The sequence below is a fragment of the Nomascus leucogenys genome, chromosome 14 (assembly GCF_006542625.1).
Source record: "Nomascus leucogenys isolate Asia chromosome 14, Asia_NLE_v1, whole genome shotgun sequence".
Lineage (NCBI taxonomy): Eukaryota > Metazoa > Chordata > Mammalia > Primates > Hylobatidae > Nomascus > Nomascus leucogenys.
In genome coordinates, this window is record NC_044394.1 from 50,606,706 (window position 1) to 50,630,514 (window position 23,809).

Below are 23,809 nucleotides of genomic sequence, written 5' to 3' on the forward strand. Positions count from 1 at the left end.
GTGCTTCCTTCCCACAGCTTACCAGATCACACACCGGCTCAACACCACCACAGCCAACACCGCCACTGTGGAGGTGCTGGCACCCAGCGCCCGGCAGTACACAGCCACGGGCCTCAAGCCAGAGTCTGTCTACCTGTTCCGCATCACGGCCCAGACCCGCAAGGGCTGGGGAGAGGCTGCCGAGGCCTTGGTGGTGACCACCGAGAAGAGAGGTGACTGCCCACGGGGGCCAGGGAAGGCCTGGGGGGCAGCTGAGGGGGGGCCAGTCAGTGCTCTGAGCTGCTCCTAGTGGATGGCTGGTATGAGCCGCAGTGCCCTGGGTGAGAATGGAAGGTGGGCTCCAATCTCTGAAGTCAAAGTCAGCGAGGGGTCTAGTAGACTCCCAGAGATGAGCTGCAAGTTCACTCCCAAGGACCCTACTCTGGTCTGGTCTTCTAAAGGGGAAGTCTGTGGCCAGGCTCAGTGGCTCACGCCTGTAATCCCAGCACTTTGGGAGGCCGAGGCGGGTGGATCACTTGAGGTCAGGAGTTTGAGACCAGCCTGACTGACATGGCGAAACCCCGTCTCTACTAAAAATACAAAAATTAGCCAGGCGTGATGGCGCACACCTGTAATCCCAGCTACTCAGGAAGCTGAGACACGAGAATCACTTGAACCCAGGAGACAGAGGTTGCAATGAGCCAAGATCGCACCACTGCACTCCAGCCTGGGTGACAGAACAAGACTCTGTCTAAATTAATTAATTAATTAATTAAGGGAGGGTTAGTGACCATCTTCCCTCTCCCCTCCCCGCTCGCAGCCCTGGCCTTGTCAACACAGATGGGCGCAGGATCAGGGCTGCTGCCGGGAGCTCCAGCTGCCACTGCACTGCTGCCCTGAGCTGGCACCTTGCCTGACCTTGGGCTCCCCAAAAGCAAGCCTGGGACCCCGACTGGCCTGAAAATATTAGAAAATATTAGAAAATACTCTCAACCTGGGCCACATAGTGAGACCCCATCTCTACAGAACGTAAAAATATTAGCCATAGGCTGGGCGTGGTGGCTCACACCTGTAATCCCAGCACTTTGGAAGGCCGAGGGAGGCAGATCACCTGAGGTGGGAAGTTCAAGACCAGCCTGGCCAACAGGGTGAAACCTTGTCCCTACTAAAAATACAAAAATTAGCTGGGCATGGTGGCACACATCAGTAACCCTAGCTACTTGGGAGGCTGAGGCAAGAGAATAGCTTGAACCTGGGAGGCAGAGGTTGCAGTGAGCTGAGATCACACCACTGCACCTCAGCCTGGGCTACAGAGCGAGACTGTCTCAAAATAAAATAAATAAATATTAGCCAGGTGTGGTGGGGTACATCTGTAGTCCCAGCCATTCAAGAGGCTGAGGTAGAAGGATTGCTTGAATCAAGGAGTTTGAGGGTGCAGTGAGCTATGATCGTGCCACTGCACTCCAGCCTGGGCAGCAGATACAGACCCTGTCTGTATTTTAAATAAATAAAGAAAGGAAGGAGGGGGAGGGGGAGGGGAAGGGAGGAAAGGGGAGAGGAGAGGGGAAGGGAAGGAGAGGGGAGGGGAGGGGGAAAGAAGGAAGGGAGGGAGAAAGAAGGAAGGGAGGGAGGGAAAAGGAAGGGAGGGAGGGAGAAGGAAGAGAGGGAGGGAGAAAAGAGAGGGAGAAAGAAAAGGAAAGGAGGAAAGGAAGGGAGGGAGGAAAAGAAGGAAGGAACGGAGGGAGGGAGGGAGGAAGGGAAGAAGAAAATGTACTCAGGAAAAACAGTACAGTGCTTCTCAACTGGGGACTTCTTTGGCCCCAGGGGACACTGGACATGTCTGGAGACATGTTGTTTGTCACAGTGTGGGGGTGCTACTGGCATCAAGTGGGTGGAAGCCAGGGACACTGCTGAGCATCCTGCAGTGCACGGGATGCCCCCGCCACAGAGTCATCTGTTCCGAATTGCAGTACTGCTGAGGTTTGAGAAGCCCTGCAGGAGGGGCGGGGCAGTGAGGCTGGGGAGAGAAGGAAGCCAAGCTAGGGCCTGGAATGAAGCAAGGCTTCTCGCAGGGAAACAGCCTCATCCCGCTCAATCGGGGACTGCGCAGGGCCCGGCTCAGCCTCGTTTCAGGCAGGAGCAAAGGAGCTGGGTGGGTGTTTGTCCCTCCTCACCGTCAGTCCTTGCTTATGGCTGCCCTGAGGAGCTGTAAATTCCCAGGCCCTGGGGCTCTAGGAGCCTGAGGGTGGGCCTCTGACCCGGAGAGGGGTGCTCGCTGTACCCAGGTGTGAGAACCTGCAAGGATCCTGCGTGCATGGAATTGGGATGGGAAGGGGATGCCAGGCCTGAGCCCAGATCACCTCCTTTCGTCCCTCGAGAAAGTCCAGCCCCCTCCACCACGGCTTGGCCTACTCACCTGCTCCTCCCCCTCTGCCACCTCCCAGTCCGCCCGCAGCCCCCCAGCAGACCAATGGTGCAGCAGGAGGATGTGAGAGCGCGCAGCGTGCTGCTGTCCTGGGAGCCGGGGAGCGATGGGCTCTCCCCTGTGCGCTATTACACCATCCAGACCCGCGAGCTGCCCAGCGGCAGGTGGGCACTGCACTCGGCCTCCGTGAGCCACAACACCTCCAGCTTCATTGTGGACAGGTAAGGCTCGGGTCCATGCCAGCATCCCCACCACCCCTCTCCCTGCCAGGACCAGCGGTGCTCCTCCACTGGGTAGGGGGCCTTCTGAAAACACCTCCAGCCTGCCCCCAGCTCTCCTCCTACATGCACCACCTGGGCGGCCTCCGTGTCCACTCTCACCCTCCCGAATTCGCTCTGTCCTGCTTTGCCTCACTCTGTTCCCTCTGGAACCCTGTTAGGTTGCCTCTTAATTTTCTATTTCTGGAGCCTAGAAGTCCCCCTTTAGTGAAGTGCCTGTCATCCTTCATTAGTGATTCTTCCAGCTGAGCGGCATCTTCCTCTCCAGCTTTAATAGGGGAGTGGAGCGTCACTCCGAAATTCTGGCTTCAATTTAATTCCGAATGGGTTGTATTTTTTATATTCCGGTTGATGTGACCGGGAGTTTTGAGCAATACTTTCTTCCCCACCTCTCCCACCCCCCATAAATCTAAAAGAGAGACGTTTGCTCCCAGAGGAAATGAGGCTTACAGAGATGAAGTACTGCTTAACTCTTGAAAACCTCAGCTCTTCCCTCATTTACTACATTTAAAAAAGAGAGGCCAGGAGCAGTGGCTCATGCCTGGAATCCCAGCACTTTCGGAGGCCGAGGCGGGAGGATCACTTGAGGTCAGGAGTTTGAAACCAGTCTGGCCAACGTGGTGAAACCCTGTCTCTACTAAAATACAAAAATTAGCTGGCTGTGGTAGCACGTGCCTGTAATCCCAGCTGCTCGGGAGGCTGAGGCACGAGAATTGCTTGAACCTGGGAGGCGGAGGTTGCAGTGAGCCAAGATGGCACCACTGCACTCCAGCCTGGGCGACAGAGTGAGAATGTGTCTCAACAACAACAAAAAAAGATTCCATCTCAAACAAAAAAAAAAAAAAAAAGAAAGAGATGGCAGTTTGTTAGGGGCAGGGGAGGAGTTTGTTCCCAGTGGAGGTATTGGTGCTTTTGTGACTGCATGGTGCTCTGAAGTGGGGAAGCTGCAGACATTTCCTTCTCGGGAAGCTATGGCTTACAACTGGGGCTAAAGGCACCCCAAGCTGGCATGGGCTGGAGGACCTGGTCTAGGTGCTTGGGACCCCTGGGACCGGGTCCCAGTTCGTCCTCTGTGTAGCAAAGCTCATTTCTGAGCCTCAGTGTGCCCTTCTGTGTAGTGGGCTGGCACCCCGCCCCCTTTCCCAAGCAGGGGCAGACCAGGGAGACTCCTTGGTGGGGGCATGGGGCGAGGCCTTTAAGGAGCACCTTGGCGCATTGGCCCTATTTCCCCCCACAGGCTGAAGCCCTTCACGTCCTACAAGTTCCGAGTGAAGGCGACCAATGACATTGGCGACAGCGAGTTCAGCGAGGAGTCGGAGTCACTGACCACCCTGCAGGCCGGTCAGTACCCCTTCCCCAGCAGTCTCCCTCTCGTCCCACTGGCTGCTTCCTGGGCACGGGGCATTTTCTTCTGGGGGGAGGGGCCCACTGGGCCCTTCAGCTCCCAGGGTAGGGTCTCAGGGAGGTTTGGGCCACAGACACCTTTGCCAAGGGCTCAGGGTCCCAGGCCCAGCCTGGCCTGTGGCGCATTCCTTCCTTGTGTCCCACAAGCTGCCAGCGAGCAGGACGGGAGTTCTCAGCAGCAGCAGAAGTGATCTATGGCTCTGAGGGGCAGAGTTGAGGGGGCTCTGGGACCCTTGGGTTTGGGCTGAGTCAGCTCACAGTCCCTCCCTCCCTCCCCTTTACACCAGCCCTTTGTTCTGCAGAAGTCAGGCCAGCAGGCATGGAGGGCGATGCAAGCTGGACTTGCCCTGTGGTCCAGTATTAGCAGAATCTGGTCCCAGTGGGCTCCTGGGGGACTTGAAGCTGCGGCCCCCAGAACCTACCTGTCTGCTTCTCTCCACAGCCCCCGACGAAGCACCCACCATCCTCTCCGTGACGCCCCACACCACCACCTCTGTGCTAATCCGATGGCAGGTACGGCCCAGCAGGCAGGAAAGCTCCATGAAGACCCAGACGAGCTCTGCTCTGAGACTGGAAAGCCAGCAGTCCCCACCAGGGCTGCATGGAGCCCCCAGGTTCTCTGCCCCCAGAGCACCTGGGAAGCCATGAGAAATCCAGGCATGTGCATGTCACAGAACACGCCATGGCCTGGGGAAGACCATGGGCAAACCTCAGCGACCAGGCTGCTCATGGGTCCTGCCCCGCAGGGCCCTCCTGTGCCCTCTGAAGTTCAGCCTTGGCTCAGCAGGTCACCCACATGAGAGGGACCCCTGGCAAAACCCCATCTCTACTCAAAGTTCAAAGCACTGAACTGCCGTCACCACTTCTCCAGATCAAAGGGGCAGGCACTCCCCTTCAGCCATCTGCCACCCCACAAAGGGAAAGCCCTCGAAGACAAAGCCAGGAGGGTCCCCCCAGCCGGAGACACACAGCCTCAAGGAGAGGACGCTCCCGTAGATGAACATGACTTAGTGCACCTGTGACCGGGACGAGGCTGGAGCAACATGGCGGAGGGGGCAGGGAGGTGCCCGCGGCAGCCGGGGAAGTCATTAAGGAGCTAATAAAGGCTGAGCTGTTTCAGCAGGGTTTTGGTTTTTTGGGGTTTGGGTTTTGTTTTGTTTTCAGACAGAGTCTTGCTCTGTCGCCCAGGCTGGAGTACAGTGGCCCGATCTCAGCTCACTGCAACCTCCACCTCCCGGCTTCACATGATTCTCTTTCCTCAGCCTTCCCAGCAGAACTACAGGCACATGCCACCACACCCAGCTAATTTTTATATTCTTAGTAGAGACAGGGTTTTGCCACGTTGGCCAGGTTGGTCAGTCCATTCTTTATGAGCAATATCATTAAGAAGTGGTTCCCACCTTCTCCCGAAGCCTGTTCTCCAGCTAAGCTGTAGATGGGAGAGGAAGCAAAGGAGAACTTGATGAAGGGGTGAGGGGCGCACTCACCCTTGCATGTACTAAGAGTAGGAGAGGGCTCAGCTTGCAGGAAACACCAGGAAGTGTTATCCAGGTGCTAAGGCAGGGACCAGCAGTCCTGGGGAGGCTGGTGATCAGGTGAGGGCAGCCCTTGAAGACAAAGGAGCTGAACCAGGAGTGGCTCTAGGAAAACAGCTTTGTGCTCAGGCCCCAATGATGCCATGTGATCTTGGGAAAGTTCCTTAATATCTCTGAGCCTCAGTTTCCTGCTTGGGGAAAAGGCAATTACTGATTCCTGCCCTTCCTTCCTTCCAAAGAATGCTGCAGGGATGAAATGGCCTCATCAGAAGTGCTTTGTAAATTTAAAATGCCCAATATTATCTTGATTTATTTTCCTGGTTAAAACACAGTCCCTGCTCTGTGGCTGCTCTGAGGCATGATGAGAGAGTGTGGGGTGGAGTGGGTGGTGGTCCAGGTCCCCTCCCCATGCCCTACTCCCTTCCCTGCAGCCACCAGCAGAGGACAAGATCAATGGCATCCTCCTGGGCTTCCGGATCCGATACCGGGAGCTGCTGTATGAAGGACTGAGGGGCTTCACGATTCGAGGCATCAACAACCCAGGGGCCACATGGGCCGAGCTTACCCGTGAGTGACACTTGGGAGCCAGAGGAATTGGTGGGATGGGGGCGGTCACCCTCACCTTCCCGCTCTGGAGCTCTCAGCTTCCTGGAACCACTCTAACCTGAAACCCTGCCTCCCTTCTCCATGTGTGCCTCTCCCTCTTCCCATCCCATTCATTCATTCACTGAATATTTACTGAGCACCTTCTATGGGCTCCAAGTCACTGTGGGGCACACCAATGATCAAGATAGACGGGGTCCCTGCCCTCTTGGAGTTGCACACTGGAGGAGGAGCCAGGCGAGCCAGGAAGGAAACATTCTAGGAGGACCTAAAGCCAGGGCCAGGCAAGGCTTCCCGGGCACCAGCAGTGGCGCTAACACGGAAGGATGATGCCAAGTTAACCAGGACAAAGGGACAGGGACAGCCCGGTGCATGAGAAGGAGCACCCTGCCCTTGAGGGACCAGAAGCCTCACCTGGTCACACCCCAAGAGCAGTAGTCCTGGCCCCCTCTTTTCCTGGGGGAAGTCACTGCCCTGCCTGTCCTGGGGATCCAGCCTGCCCCCTGGAGCGAAGGAAGGAAAGCGGGGAGCCCAGGTGGAAATGCCAGGGAGAGCCGATGCCCAGGAGATCACAGCAAGGGAAAGACGTGTTTGGACTTTTGTGTTAGGAGCCACTTTGGTGGCGTGAGGATGATGGCTTGGCCATGGTGGGAGGATGGGGAGCCAGAGGCAGGTGCCCAGACAGAGGCTGTTGCAGTCACATAGCAAGAGAGCACGAGGTTGGAACCGAGGCCAGTATGGGAGATGATACGTGATGGGTGCAGATGCTCCAGGACTCGAGGTTTTTTTTGTTTTCGTTTTTGTTTTTTTTAGACAGAGTCTTGCTCTGTTGCCCAGGCTGGAGTGTAGCGGTGCCATCTCAGCTCACTGCAACCTCCACTTCCTGGGTTCAAGTGATTCTTGTGCCTCAGCCTCCCAGGTAGCTGGGACTACAGGCATGTGCCACTACGCTGCTAATTTTTTTGTTGTTGTTATCTTTAGTAGAGATGGGGTTTCACCACGTTGGCCAGGCTGCTCTTGAACTCCTGACCTTAAGTGACCTGCCCGCTTTGGCCTCCCAAAGTGCTGGGATTACAGGCGTGAGCCACTGTACCTGGCCTGTTTTTGATTTTTCAAAGTAAATCAGTCACTCACATAATAATTATTTAGTATTCCACATTGGCAGACAGTTAGGTGCATTTATGACAGTTAAGAGCTTTAGACAAAATGCTGCAAAGTGGTGCAACCGATAAAATATTTTATAGCACAGCAGATAGCAACAATAATTAGGACACCTTGGTACATAATGAAAGAAAAAACTGAGGTTTTCCCAGTGGCTCAAAGCTGATGTTCATCTACACCTTCGGCTTGTTTGGGTCTGAAGTGCTTGCGTTCACCTAAGATTTGGACTCAGACCACTAGAGATTTTTATAAAGAGCCTCCTTCCCTAAATATCCTCTGTCCACCCACCTGGGACTCCATGACTGATTCGTAGTAGAAGACAGCAGCAGGCAGCAGTACCCCAGAGGACTGGGTACTCAGGTGGGTGTGGGACACTCACCCAAACAGACTAGCAGGAGAGGGGTCAGTTTAAGAGCCTCTCCTTTTTTTTTTTTTTTTTTTTTTCCACTCTTGTTGCCTAAGCTGGAGTGCAATGGCACCATCTCAGCTCACTGCAACCTCCGCCTCCCAGGTTCAAGCGATTCTCCTGCCTGAGGCCTCCTGAGTAGCTGGGATTAAAGGCGCACACTACCACGCCCAGCTAATTTTTTGTATTTTTAGTAGAAACGGGGTTTCACCATGTTAGCCAGGCTGGTCTCGAACTCCTGACCTCAGGTGATCCACCTGCCTCGGCCTTCCGAAGTGCTGGGATTACAGGCATGGGTCACTGCACCCGGCATTTTTTTTTTTGAGACAGAGCCTTGCTCTGTTGCCTAGGCTAGAATGTGGCAGGATCTCGGCTCACTGCAACGTCTGCCTCCCAGGTTCAAGCGATTCTCCTGCCCCAGCCTCCCAAGTAGCTGGAACTACAGGCATGCACCACTACGCCCAGCTAATTTTTGTGTTTTTAGTAGAGACTGGGTTTCACTGTGCTGGCCAGGCTGGTCTCGAACTCCTGACCTCAGGTGATCCACCCACCTTGGCTTCCCAAAGTGCTGAGATTACAGGCATGAGCCACTGTGCCCGGCCCAGCCTCTTCATTTTCACGTTTCCTCCCTTAGTTCTCTCAAGCCTTTCGTGCCTTGTCTTCTAGTGAGTTAGCAGACAACAAAATGATGAGCATGTAGCAAAGGAATATTAATAGAAAAACTCTGAAGTAGCTGATCCAACAGCTTGCGTTTTTGGTGGACTTTTTTTCTTTCTTTTTTTTTTTTTGCCCGCATTCGCTTGTGGTTGGGATTTTATATTGCCTGTGTATAATACAGTCATATTTCCTAGTAGTAAAATTGTTTCTGGTTCATATGAGGAAATTAACGACTCCGGTATTTCATGCTGGTTTCCAGGAGCTCTGCCCTGAAACAAGGAAGAGAGTTGGGGTGAGAGGGTCCCCCAGAGATGTCCCTAGAGATGCTGGGCTACAAAGAGTTCATGTCACCTTGGGCCAGTGCACACCAGGGTGGGGGCAGACACTGTCCAGGGAGCCTCCAGCCTCCCCCGCCCCCACTGTACTGTTATCCTGGCCCATAACTCAGCATTGGAAATTTGGAAACACTTCCTGTCTGTTCACCCCGTCGGCCCCGCCTGGCCGGGGTTTCTTTGTGGGGTGGGGATGTGTGAGCACTAACCTCCTCTGTCTGCTGTCTCCCTCTGCGCCCCTGCCCCGGCACCCCCACCCCATAGCCATGTACTCCATGCGGAACCTGAGCCGGCCCAGCCTCACGCAGTACGAGCTGGACAGTAAGTCTCCTTGCATGGTGGCTTCATCGCGGGCCCAGGCCTCGCAGGGGATTGGGAGCGGGGCCTCCTCCAGAGGCCTGATCACAGGCTGAGGGGGTGTGCCCACCCCAGGGGGCTTAAGGAATGGGACTAACCTGAACACAAGTGATAACCCTAAACACACGGAAAAGTAGGCCGATGACAGGGAAAGTCTCCTTCAAGCCTGCCCTCTGTCAGGTGTGGGCTGGAAAAGGGAAGTCTGTAACCCTGTGCTCCGCTGGGTCAGGGGACAGTGACAGCAGGGCCGCAGCAGGAGCTGTTGGACGCTGCTGGGTAGGTGGGCAGGTGTCCACGTGGCTGCTGCCCCATCTAGTCCTATCGAAGGCACTTCTCGGCCCGGCTGGGTCTCACAGTTTGGCCCCACACCTGGAGGGAGGTAACAGCAGTTTTAGTCACCTGCTTCTGTCGTCCTCCCATGCACTAGGCATGTTCTTGCTGCTTGCGCGCCCCAGCCCTTGATCTTTCTCTAAAGCCCCAGCCATGGTTCTTCCTGAGACCCAGGGCCTTAGGCAAAAGGGTTTCATGCTCAGGAGAAAATAGCACTAGTTTAAGGCTAAATTCTCTTCCTCCTTCCTCCGTCAACCAATGGCCAACACAGGCTGCATAGGCAGCTAGGCAAGGGTGACACCCCTCTCACAACCCTGTTGAAGGGTAGACTCCACCCAGGGGAAGGGAGCAGGGGCGGGAAACCCAGAGAGAAGAGTGGAGAGGGTGGGAGAAACTTTCGGCCACAGGGGACAGTGACTGCGCCCGTTTCTTGCAGCTGCGTCCCATTCCCAAGTTCTGCCAGGCATTCTCAGCCAAGCACCTCAAACTTGGCAGAAACATCAGGTTTCTTAGTCCAGAATTCACATCCGATGCGCCCCTCCCCCCTGGAGCTGAGCCCCGCTGTGTAAAGAGTTGGTGGATGGGGACTCTGGGTGGATGGGGACTCTGGGCATCTGTCACGGTGGGGAAAGAGGACAGGCTGGGGTTAGGGGGTGACTCTATGGCCAGGCATGCCCAGGACAGCTTTGGTTTACCCAAAGCTGTTGTCCCAGTGTAAATATTCATAGTGGTTTTCAGTCTCAAAAGTGTCCAGTTGAACAATAAAATGTACGGCCACCCTAGGCCAAGAGACCAACCAGCATCGCCCGATGTCCAGATTGGCACAGAGAGTCCCCTGGGGGCCCCGCCTCTCGCCTCCTTCTTCCTGCACCTTCACAGAGGGGACTAGAATGGCGGGGGTGCCTCATTCCTCCCCCTGCAGCCTCTGCCCTCCCTGGGGGGCACCTTCCCAGCAGGGACGGTGACCTCAGTGTGCTTCTCCTCCGCCACTCTCCCCCACAGACCTGAACAAGCATAGGCGGTATGAGATACGGATGAGCGTGTACAACGCTGTGGGCGAGGGGCCCTCCAGCCCCCCTCAGGAGGTCTTTGTCGGGGAGGCAGGTGAGCAGCGCCCGCCCTGTCCGGCCCCAGCATGCCTTTCCCAGCCCCACCCAGTTCAGCTGGAAGAGACGGGATCTGGGCTCCCCATCCCGCCCAGCCCACCTCCCCTCCCAGGTTTACTCGCATGCTCACTGCCTACCCTGCACGCCCTCCAGTGCCCACAGCAGCACCTCGTAACGTGGTCGTCCACGGCGCAACGGCCACACAGCTGGACGTGACTTGGGAGCCACCTCCGCTGGACAGCCAGAATGGAGACATCCAGGGGTACAAGGTAGGGTGCCCTCGGGCAGAGCAAAGGGGTGCATGGACGAGGAGCCAGGTCGGGGGCTGAGGAGTGAGTCATATGTGGGAGGCAGGCAGGTCCCCAGGCCCTGCATTCATCCAGCCAGCTCCCCGGCCCTTCAGGCTCTGCCATACACCTGCCGCCTTGGCTGTTTGGACCCAGTTCGCAGAAATATTGTACAGCTGAAGCTGAACTACATCCATAGCCTCCAGCATCCTGAGGGCAGGCTGAGCTTAGGTGCAAGAAACTCTAGCCATCCCTGGGCTTGTACCATCTCTGAGCAGCACACACATCCCTCCCCACCAACCCCCAGCCCCATACGTAACTTAAGACCCTCCAAGGGGCTTTTGGCCCCATAATTACAATATTGATATTAATCATATAGCCAATTAGCGAAGCATCACTGCCTAGTATTTGGAAATCTCTGTTTAAAAATCATTTCTAGGCTGGGCACGGTGGCTCACACCTTTAAATCCCAGCGCTTTGGGAGGCCGAGGCAGGCAGATCACCTGAGGTCAGGAGTTCGAGACCAGCCTGGCCCACATGGTGAAACCCCATCTCTACTAAAAATACAAAAATTAGCTGGGCATGGTGGCAGGCACCTGTAATCCCAGCTATTCGAGAGGCTGAGGCAGGAGAATCGCTTGAACCCAGGAGGCAGAGGTTGCAGTGAGCCGAGATTGTACCACTGTACTCCAGCCTGAGCAACAGAGCAAGACTCTATCTCAAAAAAAAAAAAAATTAAAATTAAAAATTATTTCTAGGGCTGTGTGTGGTGGCTCACCCCTGTAATCCCAGCACTTTGGGAGGCCAAGGCGGGCGGATCACCTGAGGTCGGGAGTTGGAGAACAGCCTGGGCAACATAGTGAGACCCTGACTGTACAAAAAAAAATACAGAAATTAGCCAGGTGTGGTGGCATGCACCTATAGTCCCAGCTACTTGGGAGGCTGAAGTGGGAGGATGGCTTGAGCCAGGGGGGCAGAGTTTGCAGTAGGCCATGATGGAGCCATTGCACTCCAGCCAGGTAACAGAGCGAGACACTGTCTCAAAAAAGAAAAAATATCATTTCTAGATTTAGGATGATGTCCTGTGCTATAATGGGATTCAATTTCTCCCTAATATTCACAAAGCCCATTGGAACTCTCAAATCTTCATGAAAGGCCCATGAAGCTGGGAGGATATGGGTTTTTATGCCCAAATGAGGAAACTGAGTTCCAATTTAGTTGACCTGGTGAGATCACAAAAACAGCAGGCAGGCTGGGCATGGTGGCTCACACCTGTAATCCCAACACTTTGGGAGGCCAAGGCGGGTGGATCACCTGAGGTCGGGAGTTCGAGACCAGCGTGACCAACATGGTGAAACCCCATCTCTACTAAAAATACAAAATTAGCTGAGTGTGGTGTCGCATGCCTGTAATCCCAGCTACTAGGGAGGCTGAGGCAGGACAATTGCTTGAACCTGGGAAAGGGAGGTTGCGGTGAGCTGAGATCATAGCATTGCACTCCAGCCTGGGCAACGAACAAAATTCCATCTCAAAAAGAACAAACAAACAAACAGCAGGCAGCAAAGTCTGGCAGCTCTCACTCCCTCAAGGGGTGAAGAGGAAGCACTAGCCACATGAGCACCAGGGGAAGTAGATTTAAAAAGGGACATGGGCCAGGTGTGGTGGCCTACACATGTAATCCCAGCACTTTGGGAGGCAGAGGCAGGCGGATCACCTGAGGTCAGGAGTTCAAGACCAGCCTGGCCAACATGGTGAAACCCCGTCTCTACTAAAAATACAAAAATTAGCCAGGCGTGCTGGCGGGTGCCTGTAATCCCAGCTATTTGGGAGGCTGAGGCAGGAGAATCGCTTGAACCCACGAGGCAGAGGTTGCAGTGAGCCAAGACTGTGCCACTGCACTCCAGCCTGGACAACAGAGCAAGACTCCATCTCCAAAAAAAAAGAAAAAAAAAAAAAAGGAATGTGTCTGCCTGGTTGGAACAGCTGGAACACATAACCCTTAGCTGTGTCTGCCTCCTGCACCAGTGTCCAGTTGACTCTCATTCTTGGCAGCTGGTTGTTACTCCAGAGAAGAACCCCAGTGCCGTGGCCTAAGTGGGGAGTAGGAGAGACACAAGGCACCTCATCCCACAGGTGGGAGGAGTGTCAGCAAAGGGGAAGAGCTTACCCAGGTCACACAGCTCGTTAATACAGGTAGCCCTGATTTAGGATGGAATCCAGCATAGGAGTCTCATTCCATCTGGGGTGAAGGAGGAGGAAGGAAGGAGGAAAGGCATGTTGCCAAGGAAGCCCTAAAGACGGATGACACCTCTCAAGGCATTGCCCAGGAGCACCAGCTGGGAAAACTAAATATTGCCCCCCTAGCATATGCCTCCCACGGGAAAAGAAAGGGGCCAGGGCGGCACCAGCAGCAGTGTGGCAGCAACCAGACTGTCGAGGCTTGGAAGTGGTGAGTTAATAGACAGACCCAGGAAAATGTGTGGGTGCACAACACCATAGATAATACAGCAGAGGTCTACATGCTCCAGAAAACATGACCGGTACCTGAGCAGCAACTGTGGACATGAACAGAGAAAGTGCTACCTCCTGGACCTGTGATAACCAATGTACTGACATCAACATTCACGAACATCAGTGACGCATTAACTTCATCAACACGTGTTTATTGAGCAGTTATTGTGTGCCCAGCATTGTTCTCAGAGCTGGGAATAACGCCGTGAGCAGGGACAATGTGAGCTTAGATGTTAGGGAGAGAAGACCAACAATGGACAAAATAAATAATACCGCCAGGTGGTGGTAAATGAAGCAGGTTAGGGGAGAGCCAGATCCGTAAGGAGGTTTGAATTTTTTTTTTTTTTGATACGGAGCCTTGCTCTGTCGTCAGGCTGAAGTGCAGTGGTGCAATCTCAGCTCACTGCAACCCCCACCTCCCAGGTTCAAGCGATTATCCTTCCTCAGCCTCCCGAGTAGCTGGGACTACAGGCGCCTGCCACCATGCCCAGCTAATTTTTGTATTTTTAGTAGAGACAGGGTTTCACCATGTTGGCCAAGCTTGTCTTGAACTCCTGACATCAGGTGATCTGCCTGCCTCAGCCTCCCAAATTGCTGGGATTACAGGCATGAGCCACTGTGCCCAGCCAGGGTTTGAAATTTTAAGTGGGTTGTTAAGGGCTGGGCTCAGTGGCTCACAACTGTAATCCTGGCACTTTGGAAGGCCGAGGTGGGTGGACTGCTTGACTCCAGGAGTCCAAGACCAGCCTGGGCAACATGGTAAAAGCCTGTCTCTACAAAAAGAAAACAACAACAAAATTAGCCAGGTGTGGTGGCACATGCCTGTAGTCCCAGCCAACGGGGAGGAAGGTGGGAGGAGTGCCTGAGCCCGGCCGAGTGAGAGTGCACTGAGCTCTTGTTGCACCACGGCACTCCAGCCTGGGCAACAGATCAAGACTCTGTCTAAAAAAAAAAAAAAAAAAAAAAAAAAAAAAAAAAAAAGTTGTTAGGAAAAGACTTAATGAGAAGGTGATATTTGAGCAAAAACCTGAAGGAGAACGGGCACAAATCACATGAATCCAGAAAGAGAAGAAAGAAGAGCAAAGGTCTCAGGGTAGACAGGTACTTGGGGTGTACGGAGAGCCTTGTGTGTCCCCAGAGTCAGTTCCAGGGAGCGCAACAGGAGATGAGAAAGCCGGGGCTGGAGCACCGGGGGCCCTTTGGGGCTTTGGCTGTCACTCTGAGTGAAGTCCTCTGAGTGGAGGACTGGGACCTTTAGAGGGTCCCACTGGCTGCTGCGCTGAGCAGAGTCTGAAATGGGGAAAGCCCAGAAGCCATGAGGAGGCATCTGAACTATCCCGGTGGGCCATGAAGGGGGCTCAGATCAGGCGAGAGCAGGGTGAGAAGTGGCCACTCTCGGTTAGTCCTAACAGCAGAGCTGGTAGAATTCGCTAACAAATCAGGCTGGGCACAGTGGCTCACACCTGTAATCCCGGCACTTTGGGACCCCAAGGCGGGCAGATCACTTGAGGTCAGGAGTTCGAGACCAGCCTGGCCAACATGACGAAACCCCATCTCTACTAAAAATACGAAAATTAGCTGGGTATGGTAGTGCCTGCTTGTAATTCCAGCTACTGGGGAGGCTGAGGCAAGAGAATCACTTGAACCCAGGAGGCGGAGGTTGCAGTGAGCCGAGATCACACCACTGTACTCCAGCCCGGGCAACAGAGCGAGACCCTGTCTCCAAAAAAAAAAAAATTACTGACAAATTGAACATGAAGTGGGAGAAAAGGGAGGCAACAAGGACAGCCCCAGGGTCCGTAGGATGTTGGAGCAGGAAAAGACAAAGCTGGTGAAGGAGGAGGCTGGGGAGATCTGGAGTCTGGTTCCAGATGTGCTTGGTTCGAGACATCTGCTGGACATTCGAGGGGAGACAGAACACAGTCGGAGATGCATGTCTGGAGTTCAAGAGAGAAGGATCAAACCAGAGATGTGAATTATGGAGTCCTCAGCATGTAGATGATACTGAAACCTAGAGATTAGACAAGGAAAGATAAAGAACAAAAGAAGTCTACAAATTGAGCCCTGAAACCAAAAACTGAGTGATGTCTCAGAGCTCATGGGAAGAACATGCTTCCAGAAGGAGGAAGAACCTCTGGAATGGGAGAAAATATTTGCAAACCATACATATGACCAGGGGTTAATAGCCAAAATATGTAAGGAACTCACACAACAAAAGTGAAAGAAAATGGGGCAAAGGACCCAAATGGACATTTCTCAAAAGAAGATACATAGGCTGGGTGCGGTGGCTCATGCCTGTAATCCCAGCACTTTGGGAGGCCAAGGTGGGCAGATCACCTGAGGTCAGTAGTTCGAGACCAGCCTGGCCAACATGGTGAAACCCCGTCTCTACTAAAAATACAAAAATTAGCCGGGCATGGCGGCAGGCACCTGGCTGAGGCAGGAGAATCGTTTGAACCCAGGAGGTGGAGGTTGCAGTGAGCCGCTATCATGCCACTGCACTCTAGCCTGGGTGACAGAGCAAGACTCCAACTCAAAAAAAAATAAAAAATAAAAAGATAGATAAATGGTCAACAGGTATCTGAGAAGTTGTTCAACATCGCTCAGCACCAGGGAAATGCAAGTCAAAACCACAGTGAGATATCCCATCACACCTGCAAGGATGGCTGTTATCAAAAAGTCTAGAGATAAGTGGTGGTGAGGGTATGGGGAAAAGGGAACCTTTGCACACTGTTGGTGGGAATGTAAATCAGTACAGCCATTATGGATAACGGTATGGAGGTTCTGCAGAAAATTAAAAAGAGAATTCCAATGATCCAGCAATCCCACTACTGGGTATTTATCCAAAGGAATTGAAATGAGGCTCTTGAAGAGCTATCTGCAGACCCATGTTAATTTCAACATCATTCACAGTAGCCAAGATGTGGAAATAGCCTAAGTGTCTGTGAATGGATGAATGAATGAAGAAAATGTGGTTTATACACAGTGGAATACCATCCAGCCTTGAAGGAAATCCTGCTGTTTGCAACAACACGGATGGACCTGCAGGATATTATGCCAAATGAAATGAACCAAGCACAGAAAGACAAATACTGCATGACCTCGCGTATATGTGGAATCTAAAATAATCAAACTCAGAGAAACAGAGTAGAATGGTGGTTGCCAGGGGCTGAGGGAGTGAGGGAAGTAGGGAGAAGGTCACAGGATACAGCGTTTCAGTGAGGCAGGATGAATACGATCTAGATCTAATGTACAACATGGTGATGATAGTTAATGATACTGTATTGTACACTTGAAATTTGCTCAGAAGGTTCTTACCACAAAAAGATGATGAACACGTTAATTAGCTTGATTGTACTAATCATTTCATAATGCATGTGTATATCAGAACACCATGTTGTATACCTTAAATACATTCAGTTTTGGGGGGGGGGGCTTTGTTTTTTTGTTTGTTTGTTTGTTTTGGTTTTTTTGAGACGGAGTCTCACTCTGTCACCCAGGCTTGAGTGCAGTGGTGCGATCTCCACTCACTGCAACCTCCGCCTCCTAGGTTCAAGGGATTCTTCTGCCTCAGCTGCCCGAGTAGCTGGGATTACAGGCACCCACCACCACGCCCGGCTATATGTAGATTTTATTTGTCAATTATACCTCAATAAAGCTGAAAAAAGAAAAAAAAGGGCAGGGAATTGGGCATAGTAAATGGCAGGTTCATGATTATAATGGTGCACTCCCATGCCTGCCCCTGTCCACATAAGGCATTTATTCATCCAGCAGATATTGATTGAGCACCATGGATGTGCCAGCCATGAGTCTAGGTGTTTGGATCCCAAGGGAGCCACATGGACCGAGATGCCTGCCCTCTGGAGCCTGCATTCTGGCAGACTCCTGGTTACCCATCAGTATGCCCCATGCAGCTCAGCAGTGTGCCCCGTGGGAACCAGGATCTGGGCTCAGTCCCTTTCGGTCCTTTGCACGAGTGTCAGTCCTTCTCACTGTGAATCATCACCTAACAAAGGTCCGCAGAATGCAGCACTCACAAACAAGATGCACCTGCCGGAGTGCCTGGTTTGTGAAGACAGCTGTCCCTGGGTTCTAGGCCCTGACCCACTCCTCACCCAAGAGCATGACTGCAGCCATTGGCCCTTCCTCTCCTCCACCTCCCTAGTGGATAGCTCCCACGGGCAGGGCAGAAAAGCATTCTGAGATATGTTTCCTCTTTTTATGCCTTTTCCTGACCTCACTTTTTTTTTTTTAACGGAGTCTTGCTCCGTTGCCCAGGCTGGAGTGCAGTGGCGCTATCTCAGCTCACTGCAGCCTCCACCTCTCGGGTTCAAGCGATTCTCCTGCCTCAGCCTCCTGAGTAGCTGGGATTACAGGCACCCGCCACCATGCCCAGCTAATTTTTGTATTTTTAGTTGAGATAGAGTTTCGCCATGTTGCCAGGCTGATCTCAAACTCCTGACCTCAGGTGATCCACCTGCCTCAGCCTTCCAAAGTGCTGGGATTGCAGGTGTGGCCACCGTGCCTGCATGACCTCACATTTTCTTCCAGTTGTCACCCATTTCTTTGGCCCCTTTACAGCAGAATTCCTCAAAAGAATCTTCTGTACTCACCACCTCCAATTCCTCTGCTCTCTTTCTCCCTTGAACCTGCTCCAAATAGGTTCTCATCCCCGCCACCCCACGAAAGCTCTTCCTGCCAAAGTTATTAATAATTCCCATGTTGCTCATATCGAGTCAAACCACAGGCTTATCCTGCCTGACTCAGCAGCTGTGTTTGACACGTGGATCTCTCCTTCCTCTCAAAATGCTTGCTTTCCTCAGCTTCCCTCACTAGCTCTTCCTCCCCACCAACCACTGAATGCTGGAGGCCCCCGGGAATCAATCCACGACCCTCTTCTCTACCTAAGAGAATCCATTCATTCTCCTAGTGTGCACTCACGGAAGACCACCTGTGTGCTGATACTGGCAGACTTTTAGCATCAGCCATGACCTTTCCAAATCCAACAGGAACTTTTTTAACCGTTGTACCCCCATTACTATGAATGCATAAGTGAATGAGTGATTTCATAAATGACTGCCTCTGCTTTCATTCATCTACCCATATGAGAAGAATCTGCTTTTCATTCTTTTTATTTTACTTTATTTTAGAGATGGAGTCTTGCTGTGTTGCCCAGGCTGGAGTGCAGTGGTGTGATCTCAGCTCACTGCAACCTTCACCTCCCAGGTTCAAGCCATCCTCCTGCCTCAGCCTCCCAAGTAGCTGGGGCTGCAGGTGCATGCCACCACTCCTGGCTAATTTTTGTATTTTTAGTAGAGACAGGGGTCTTGCCATGTTGCCCAGGCTGGTCTCGAACTCATGGGCGCAGGCGATTCCCCTGCCTCAGCTTCCCAAGTGCTAGGATTACAGGTGTGAGCCACTGTACCCGGCCCTCTCCCCCTTTCTAAAAAAGAAATCGCTACAAAAGAAATCCCCATCTCTACAAAAGAAATAGCCAAGTGTGGTAGCACTTGTATGTAGTCAGAGCTACCTGGGGGGCTGAGGCAGGAGGATTGATTGAACCTGCAAGTCAAGGTTACAGTGAGCCAAGATCATGCCACTGCACCCCAGTGGGGGTGACAAAGTGAGACCGTGTCTTGAAATAAAATAAAGTAAAATGGGAGAGAGGGCCGGGCACAGTGGCTCACACCTGTAATCTCAGCACTTTGGGAAGCCAAGGTGGTTGGATCGCTTGAGCCCAGGAGTTCAAGACCAGCCTGGGAAACATGGCAAGACCCCGTCTCTACAAAAAATTAAACTTAGCTGGGTGTGGTGGTGCACACCTGTAGTCCTGGCTACTCAGGAGGCTGAGGTGGGAGGATGGCTTGAGCCCAGGAGGTTGAGGCTGCAGTGAGCGGTGATCGTGCCACTGCGCTCCAGCCTGGGCAACAGAGTGAGGCCTGTCTCAAATAAACAAATAAATAATAAAGGGGGAGAGAGATTGGAGAAAAGCAAGGATTTCACGGTAACAAGATGTCCTAACTGCCACCCATACATGCCAGTGGGGACACTTTCATTAGCTCTTTCCCACTTTAAGGGCTTCCTCCAGGGAAACGAGAAATTGAAAAGCCGGTGACATGCAGAAACCTCATTGGCCAGCAGGAGGCGCCAAATGACCTCCAATTTTGCACGGGGGCTGGGCCCAGCTGGCCGCTCTCTGGATGGCCTCAGTCCTGAAACTAGCAGAAGTGTTAAGGCATGCTACAGAGGAAGTGATCGAAAACAATAGCCGGGCTCGGTGGCTCACGCCTGTAATCCCAGCACTCTGGGAGGCCGAGGCGGGCGGATCACGAGGTCAGGAGATCGAGACCATTCTGGCTAACATGGTGAAATCCCGTCTCTACTAAAAATACAAAAAATTAGCCGGGCGTGGTGGTGGGCGCCTGTGTCCCAGCAGAGGCTGAGGCAGGAGAGTGTCAGGAACCCAGGAGGCAGAGCGAGATCGCACCACAGCACTCCAGCCTGGGCGACAGTGTGAGACTCCATCTCAAAAAACAGAAAGGAAGAGAAAAGACCATGGACCATCTGTTGTGTTCCTGGCCTAAAACCTTCTGCAGCCACAGGGTGCCTTAGGAAACTGGCCAAGTACCTGGGTGAAACCCTTAGAACCTGCACCCCTCACGTGGACCCCAGGAAGTACGTGTCCTTAACCTCACTGAATGTACAACAAAACTGCAGCTCTGGGAAGTCACCTGGCCAGGTCCCGCTGCTGTAAACGGTGCAGCTGGCATTCAGCCTCCCGCTGCCTGCCGTCTTGGCCGAGGTCTTCCTCTACAACTGGCCTTGTTCCTGTTAACCAGCAGCTGCTGATGCAGCAGGCCCGGTGTGGCCCTGAGACTCTGCATCCCTCACCAGCTCCCAGGTGACATGAGGCCACCAGCGCTTGCACCACGGGCTCTGTCCGGATAGACTCCACACTGCATTATCTCCCCAGCTCAGCCTCCTGTAGGACGGATTTGCTTTATTCCTCCAGGAACTGTACTGACTGCTGACGTACTAGTGCTATGCTAAATCCTCCAGGCGTGGCGGGAAACACAGACACCTGGGGGCCATGCCCTGCAGTTTACTGTCTGGCAGAGACCAGGGTCTTGGCTGTGAAAAGGAAGGTTCCAGAAAGGTTTCTAAAACAGTTCTTAAAGACTTTCTTTTTTTTTTTTTTTGAGATGGAGTCTTACTCTGTCGCCCAGGCTGGAGTGCAGTGGCGTGATCTCAGCTCACTGCAACCTCCACCTCCCAAGTTCAAGTGATTTTCCTGCCTCAGCCTCCAGAGTAGCTGGGACTACAGGCACTTGCCACCATGCCTGGCTAATTTTTTTGTATTTTTAGTAGAAACGGGGATTGACCATGTTGGCCAGGCTGGTCTTGAACTCCTGGCCTATAGTGATCCACCCACCTCTGCCTCCCAAAGTGCTGGGATTACAGGTGTGAGCCACCGTGCCCAGCCTCTTAAAGACTTCTACTGTTTCCCAGGTGACTGACAGCAATGAAGGTGTCTCTTAGACTACAGGTCAGCAGGGACAGGAGGGACGCTCGTTGCCTCTGTGCCCCTCACTCCCACGTCCTTCTGTTCTCACAGATTTATTTCTGGGAAGCCCAACGGGGGAACCTCACGGAGCGAGTGAAGACGCTTTTCCTGGCTGAGAACAGCGTGAAGCTCAAGAACTTGACTGGCTACACGGCCTACATGGTCAGCGTGGCTGCCTTCAACGCCGCTGGGGATGGGCCTCGGAGCACCCCCACCCAAGGCCAGACTCAGCAAGCAGGTGGGAGAGGGGGCCTTGAGGAGGGGAGGGGTAGGTCAGCCACAGGGGGTTGCAAGAGGACCCACCCGGCATCTGGGCTCTTGGGAGGCATGGAGGCAGCTGCCTTATCCCCCTGAGGATCTGGTCATGGTACCCAGGTCCCCAGGGATGCCCTCCCGAGTGGGAGAGCCCATGCTCAGAAAAGAGAAGCTGTCCCGATAAAGCCTTGAGAAACCCCCACATCTCATCCCCCTCCTCCCCACCCTTTGCCCCACCTTGCAGATGGACAGTCAGCACCCCCAGCCCCTGCCAGCCAGCCTACTTCTGCTCCCTGCCTTCTTCCCACCTGCCTTCCCGCTGTCTCTCTGGCTTTGTTCATTCCACAAATACTGAGTGTCTTATGAGCCCATGCCATGCTAGATGCTACAGACACAATGGTGAGACCAACAAGGTCCCCGCCCTAGTGTGGGGGACAGAGCATAAGCAAGTTGATGAAGTAAATGCAGTCAGCGGTCAGCACAGGTGACCTAAGAGTGAGGCAGGAGTGGGTGGATGGCTCTGGATAGGCTCACCCACAGAGGACTCCCCGAGGAGGTGAGATTTGAATGAGAAGAGGCCAGCAGGGGCCGGGCATGGTGGCTCACGCCTGTAATCCCAGCACTTCGGGAGGCCAAGGCGGGTGGATCACCTGAGGTCAGGAATTCGAGACCAGCCTGGCCAACATGGTGACACCCCATCTCTGCTAAAAATACAAAAAGTTATCCAGGCGTGGTAGTACGTGCCTGTAATCCCAGCTACTCGGGAGGCTGAGGCAGGAGAATCGCTGGAACCCGGGAGGTAGAGGTTGCAGTGAGCTGAGATTGTGCCACTGCTGCACTCTAGCCTGGGTGACAGAACGAGACTCTGTCCCAAAAAAGAAAAAAAAAAAAGAGGCCAGCCATGGGATGCTCAGGAGGTGGCAGCGGGTGTTGGGAGCTCCAGGCAGGGGAACAGCAGGTGCTAAGGCCTGGAGGCTGGAGAGGAACCAGGGAACCTAGAGAAAGCCAGGTGGCTTGCAGGAAAATGGGGCGAGAACTTGGGCTGGGGGGTTGGGATTGGGATTAATTATAAGTACAATGGACCACACATGGTGTCTCACACCTGTAATCCCAGCACTTTGGGAGGCCGAGGTGGGCGAATCATTTGAGGTCAGGAGTTCGAGACCAGCCTGGCCAACATGACGACACCCTATCTGTACTAAAAAAAATACAAAAATTAGCTGGGTGTGGTGGTGCACCCCTCTCTAATCCCAGCTACTCAGGAGGCTGAGGCAAGAGAATCGCTTGAACCTGGGAGGTGGAGATTGCAGTGAGCTGAGATTGCACCACTGCACTCCAGCCTGGGTGACAGAGCAATAATCTGTTTTAAAAAATAAAAAATTTTAAAAAGTATGCTGGGAAGCCATGGGAGGGCTTGAGCAGTTGAGCAACAGGGTCTGGTTTACATTTAGAGAAAAGTGCTACAGCTGCTGTGCAGGAGATGGCCTGGCGGAGGGGAGAGAGTAGAGGCAGGGAAGGCAGATCAGGAGGCTGAAGGGTGGCGGGTGCAGAGGAGAGGGCGCTGGTGAGAATCCTGCTGCCTGTGTGCAGAGCGAGCCTGGTAGTCAGGCACTGTCACACTTAACCCTCCCAGAAGCCCCGCGGACAGGCAGGGCAGGCAGCACCCTCATTTCACCATGAGCCAGGATCACCCGGGAAGTTATACTGCTTGTCCAGGGTTGCCCAGCTGATCACTGGGGGAGCAGAGGCTGGAACCCAGGATTTCTGAGAGAACCTAGTGTTCTGTCCTGGTGGACTGCAATACTGGCCTTTTGTCCCAGCCTCCCTTGAGTATCTTGTTCAACCTGCTGCTTCCTATGCTGTCAGTGCCACGTGGCTTTTAAAGAGCTGCAGAGGGCACACCTGTGGCATCAGTTCCTCATTATGACCCCCTTTGGGGACAAGCCCTGGCTCTGGGGAACCCTTTCCCTCCACTGCCCCCAGGGTCTGACTGTGGCCAGAATGAGTGTGAGCTGCTGAATATACGAGTCTGTCCGTCTGCCTCCTGTCCCGGCCACTCTCTTGTCAGTGTCATCTGCTGGATGCGAACCCCAGGGAACCCGAGGCTTCCGTCACTGCGGCAGCAGGACAACATGTTCTGTCCCACGTCCCTGTAGCACAGGGGAGGCAGGAAGGGCCCCCTGAGCTCACCTCCCTCCTTCAAAGACACTCGCTGACTCTGCCTCCCGGGGCTGGAGCCGGAAGCAGGTCCGGATTAGCTCCGGCTTGGTGGGGAGGCAGCGCTGGACAATAATAGCCTGGTCATCCTCCCCGGGCCAGCTGGGGATGCCGCGGATTGGGACGCTTCCTGCCCTTCCTCTGTCCTCCCGCTCAGGGGAGCCCCCGCCCCCATGTTTTTGGGGTTGCCACAGGGTTCTCAGTCCAAGAAAACATTTCTCCCAGAGGGTCTGACTGTCCTTGGCGTGGCTCCCCCTGACTGCGTGGGGCCTCTGTGACAAGCCCTGGAGCCCCGGGAGGAGAGGAAGGCCATCTCCGTCTGCTGTGGTTCTGGCGTCTTCTTTGTTTAGCGCCCACCGAATGTTTTGAGGCCCAGACACCCCCTACCTTCTCCTCCACGGA

The 23,809-nt window shown here is 53.6% G+C and overlaps 1 protein-coding gene across 1 annotated transcript in view; it reads left to right on the forward strand.

The window, feature by feature from the left end:
- Positions 1 to 23,809, forward strand: part of SDK2 (sidekick cell adhesion molecule 2) — a 309,169-nt gene that overhangs the window by 254,396 nt on the left and 30,964 nt on the right. The window contains exons 29-37 of the mRNA XM_030827794.1: positions 18 to 212; positions 2,424 to 2,625; positions 3,920 to 4,023; positions 4,529 to 4,599; positions 6,053 to 6,188; positions 9,045 to 9,101; positions 10,470 to 10,571; positions 10,727 to 10,842; positions 20,987 to 21,173. Coding sequence (XP_030683654.1) covers positions 18 to 212; positions 2,424 to 2,625; positions 3,920 to 4,023; positions 4,529 to 4,599; positions 6,053 to 6,188; positions 9,045 to 9,101; positions 10,470 to 10,571; positions 10,727 to 10,842; positions 20,987 to 21,173 — 1,170 coding nt within the window. The remainder of the gene's footprint in view (positions 1 to 17; positions 213 to 2,423; positions 2,626 to 3,919; positions 4,024 to 4,528; positions 4,600 to 6,052; positions 6,189 to 9,044; positions 9,102 to 10,469; positions 10,572 to 10,726; positions 10,843 to 20,986; positions 21,174 to 23,809) is intronic.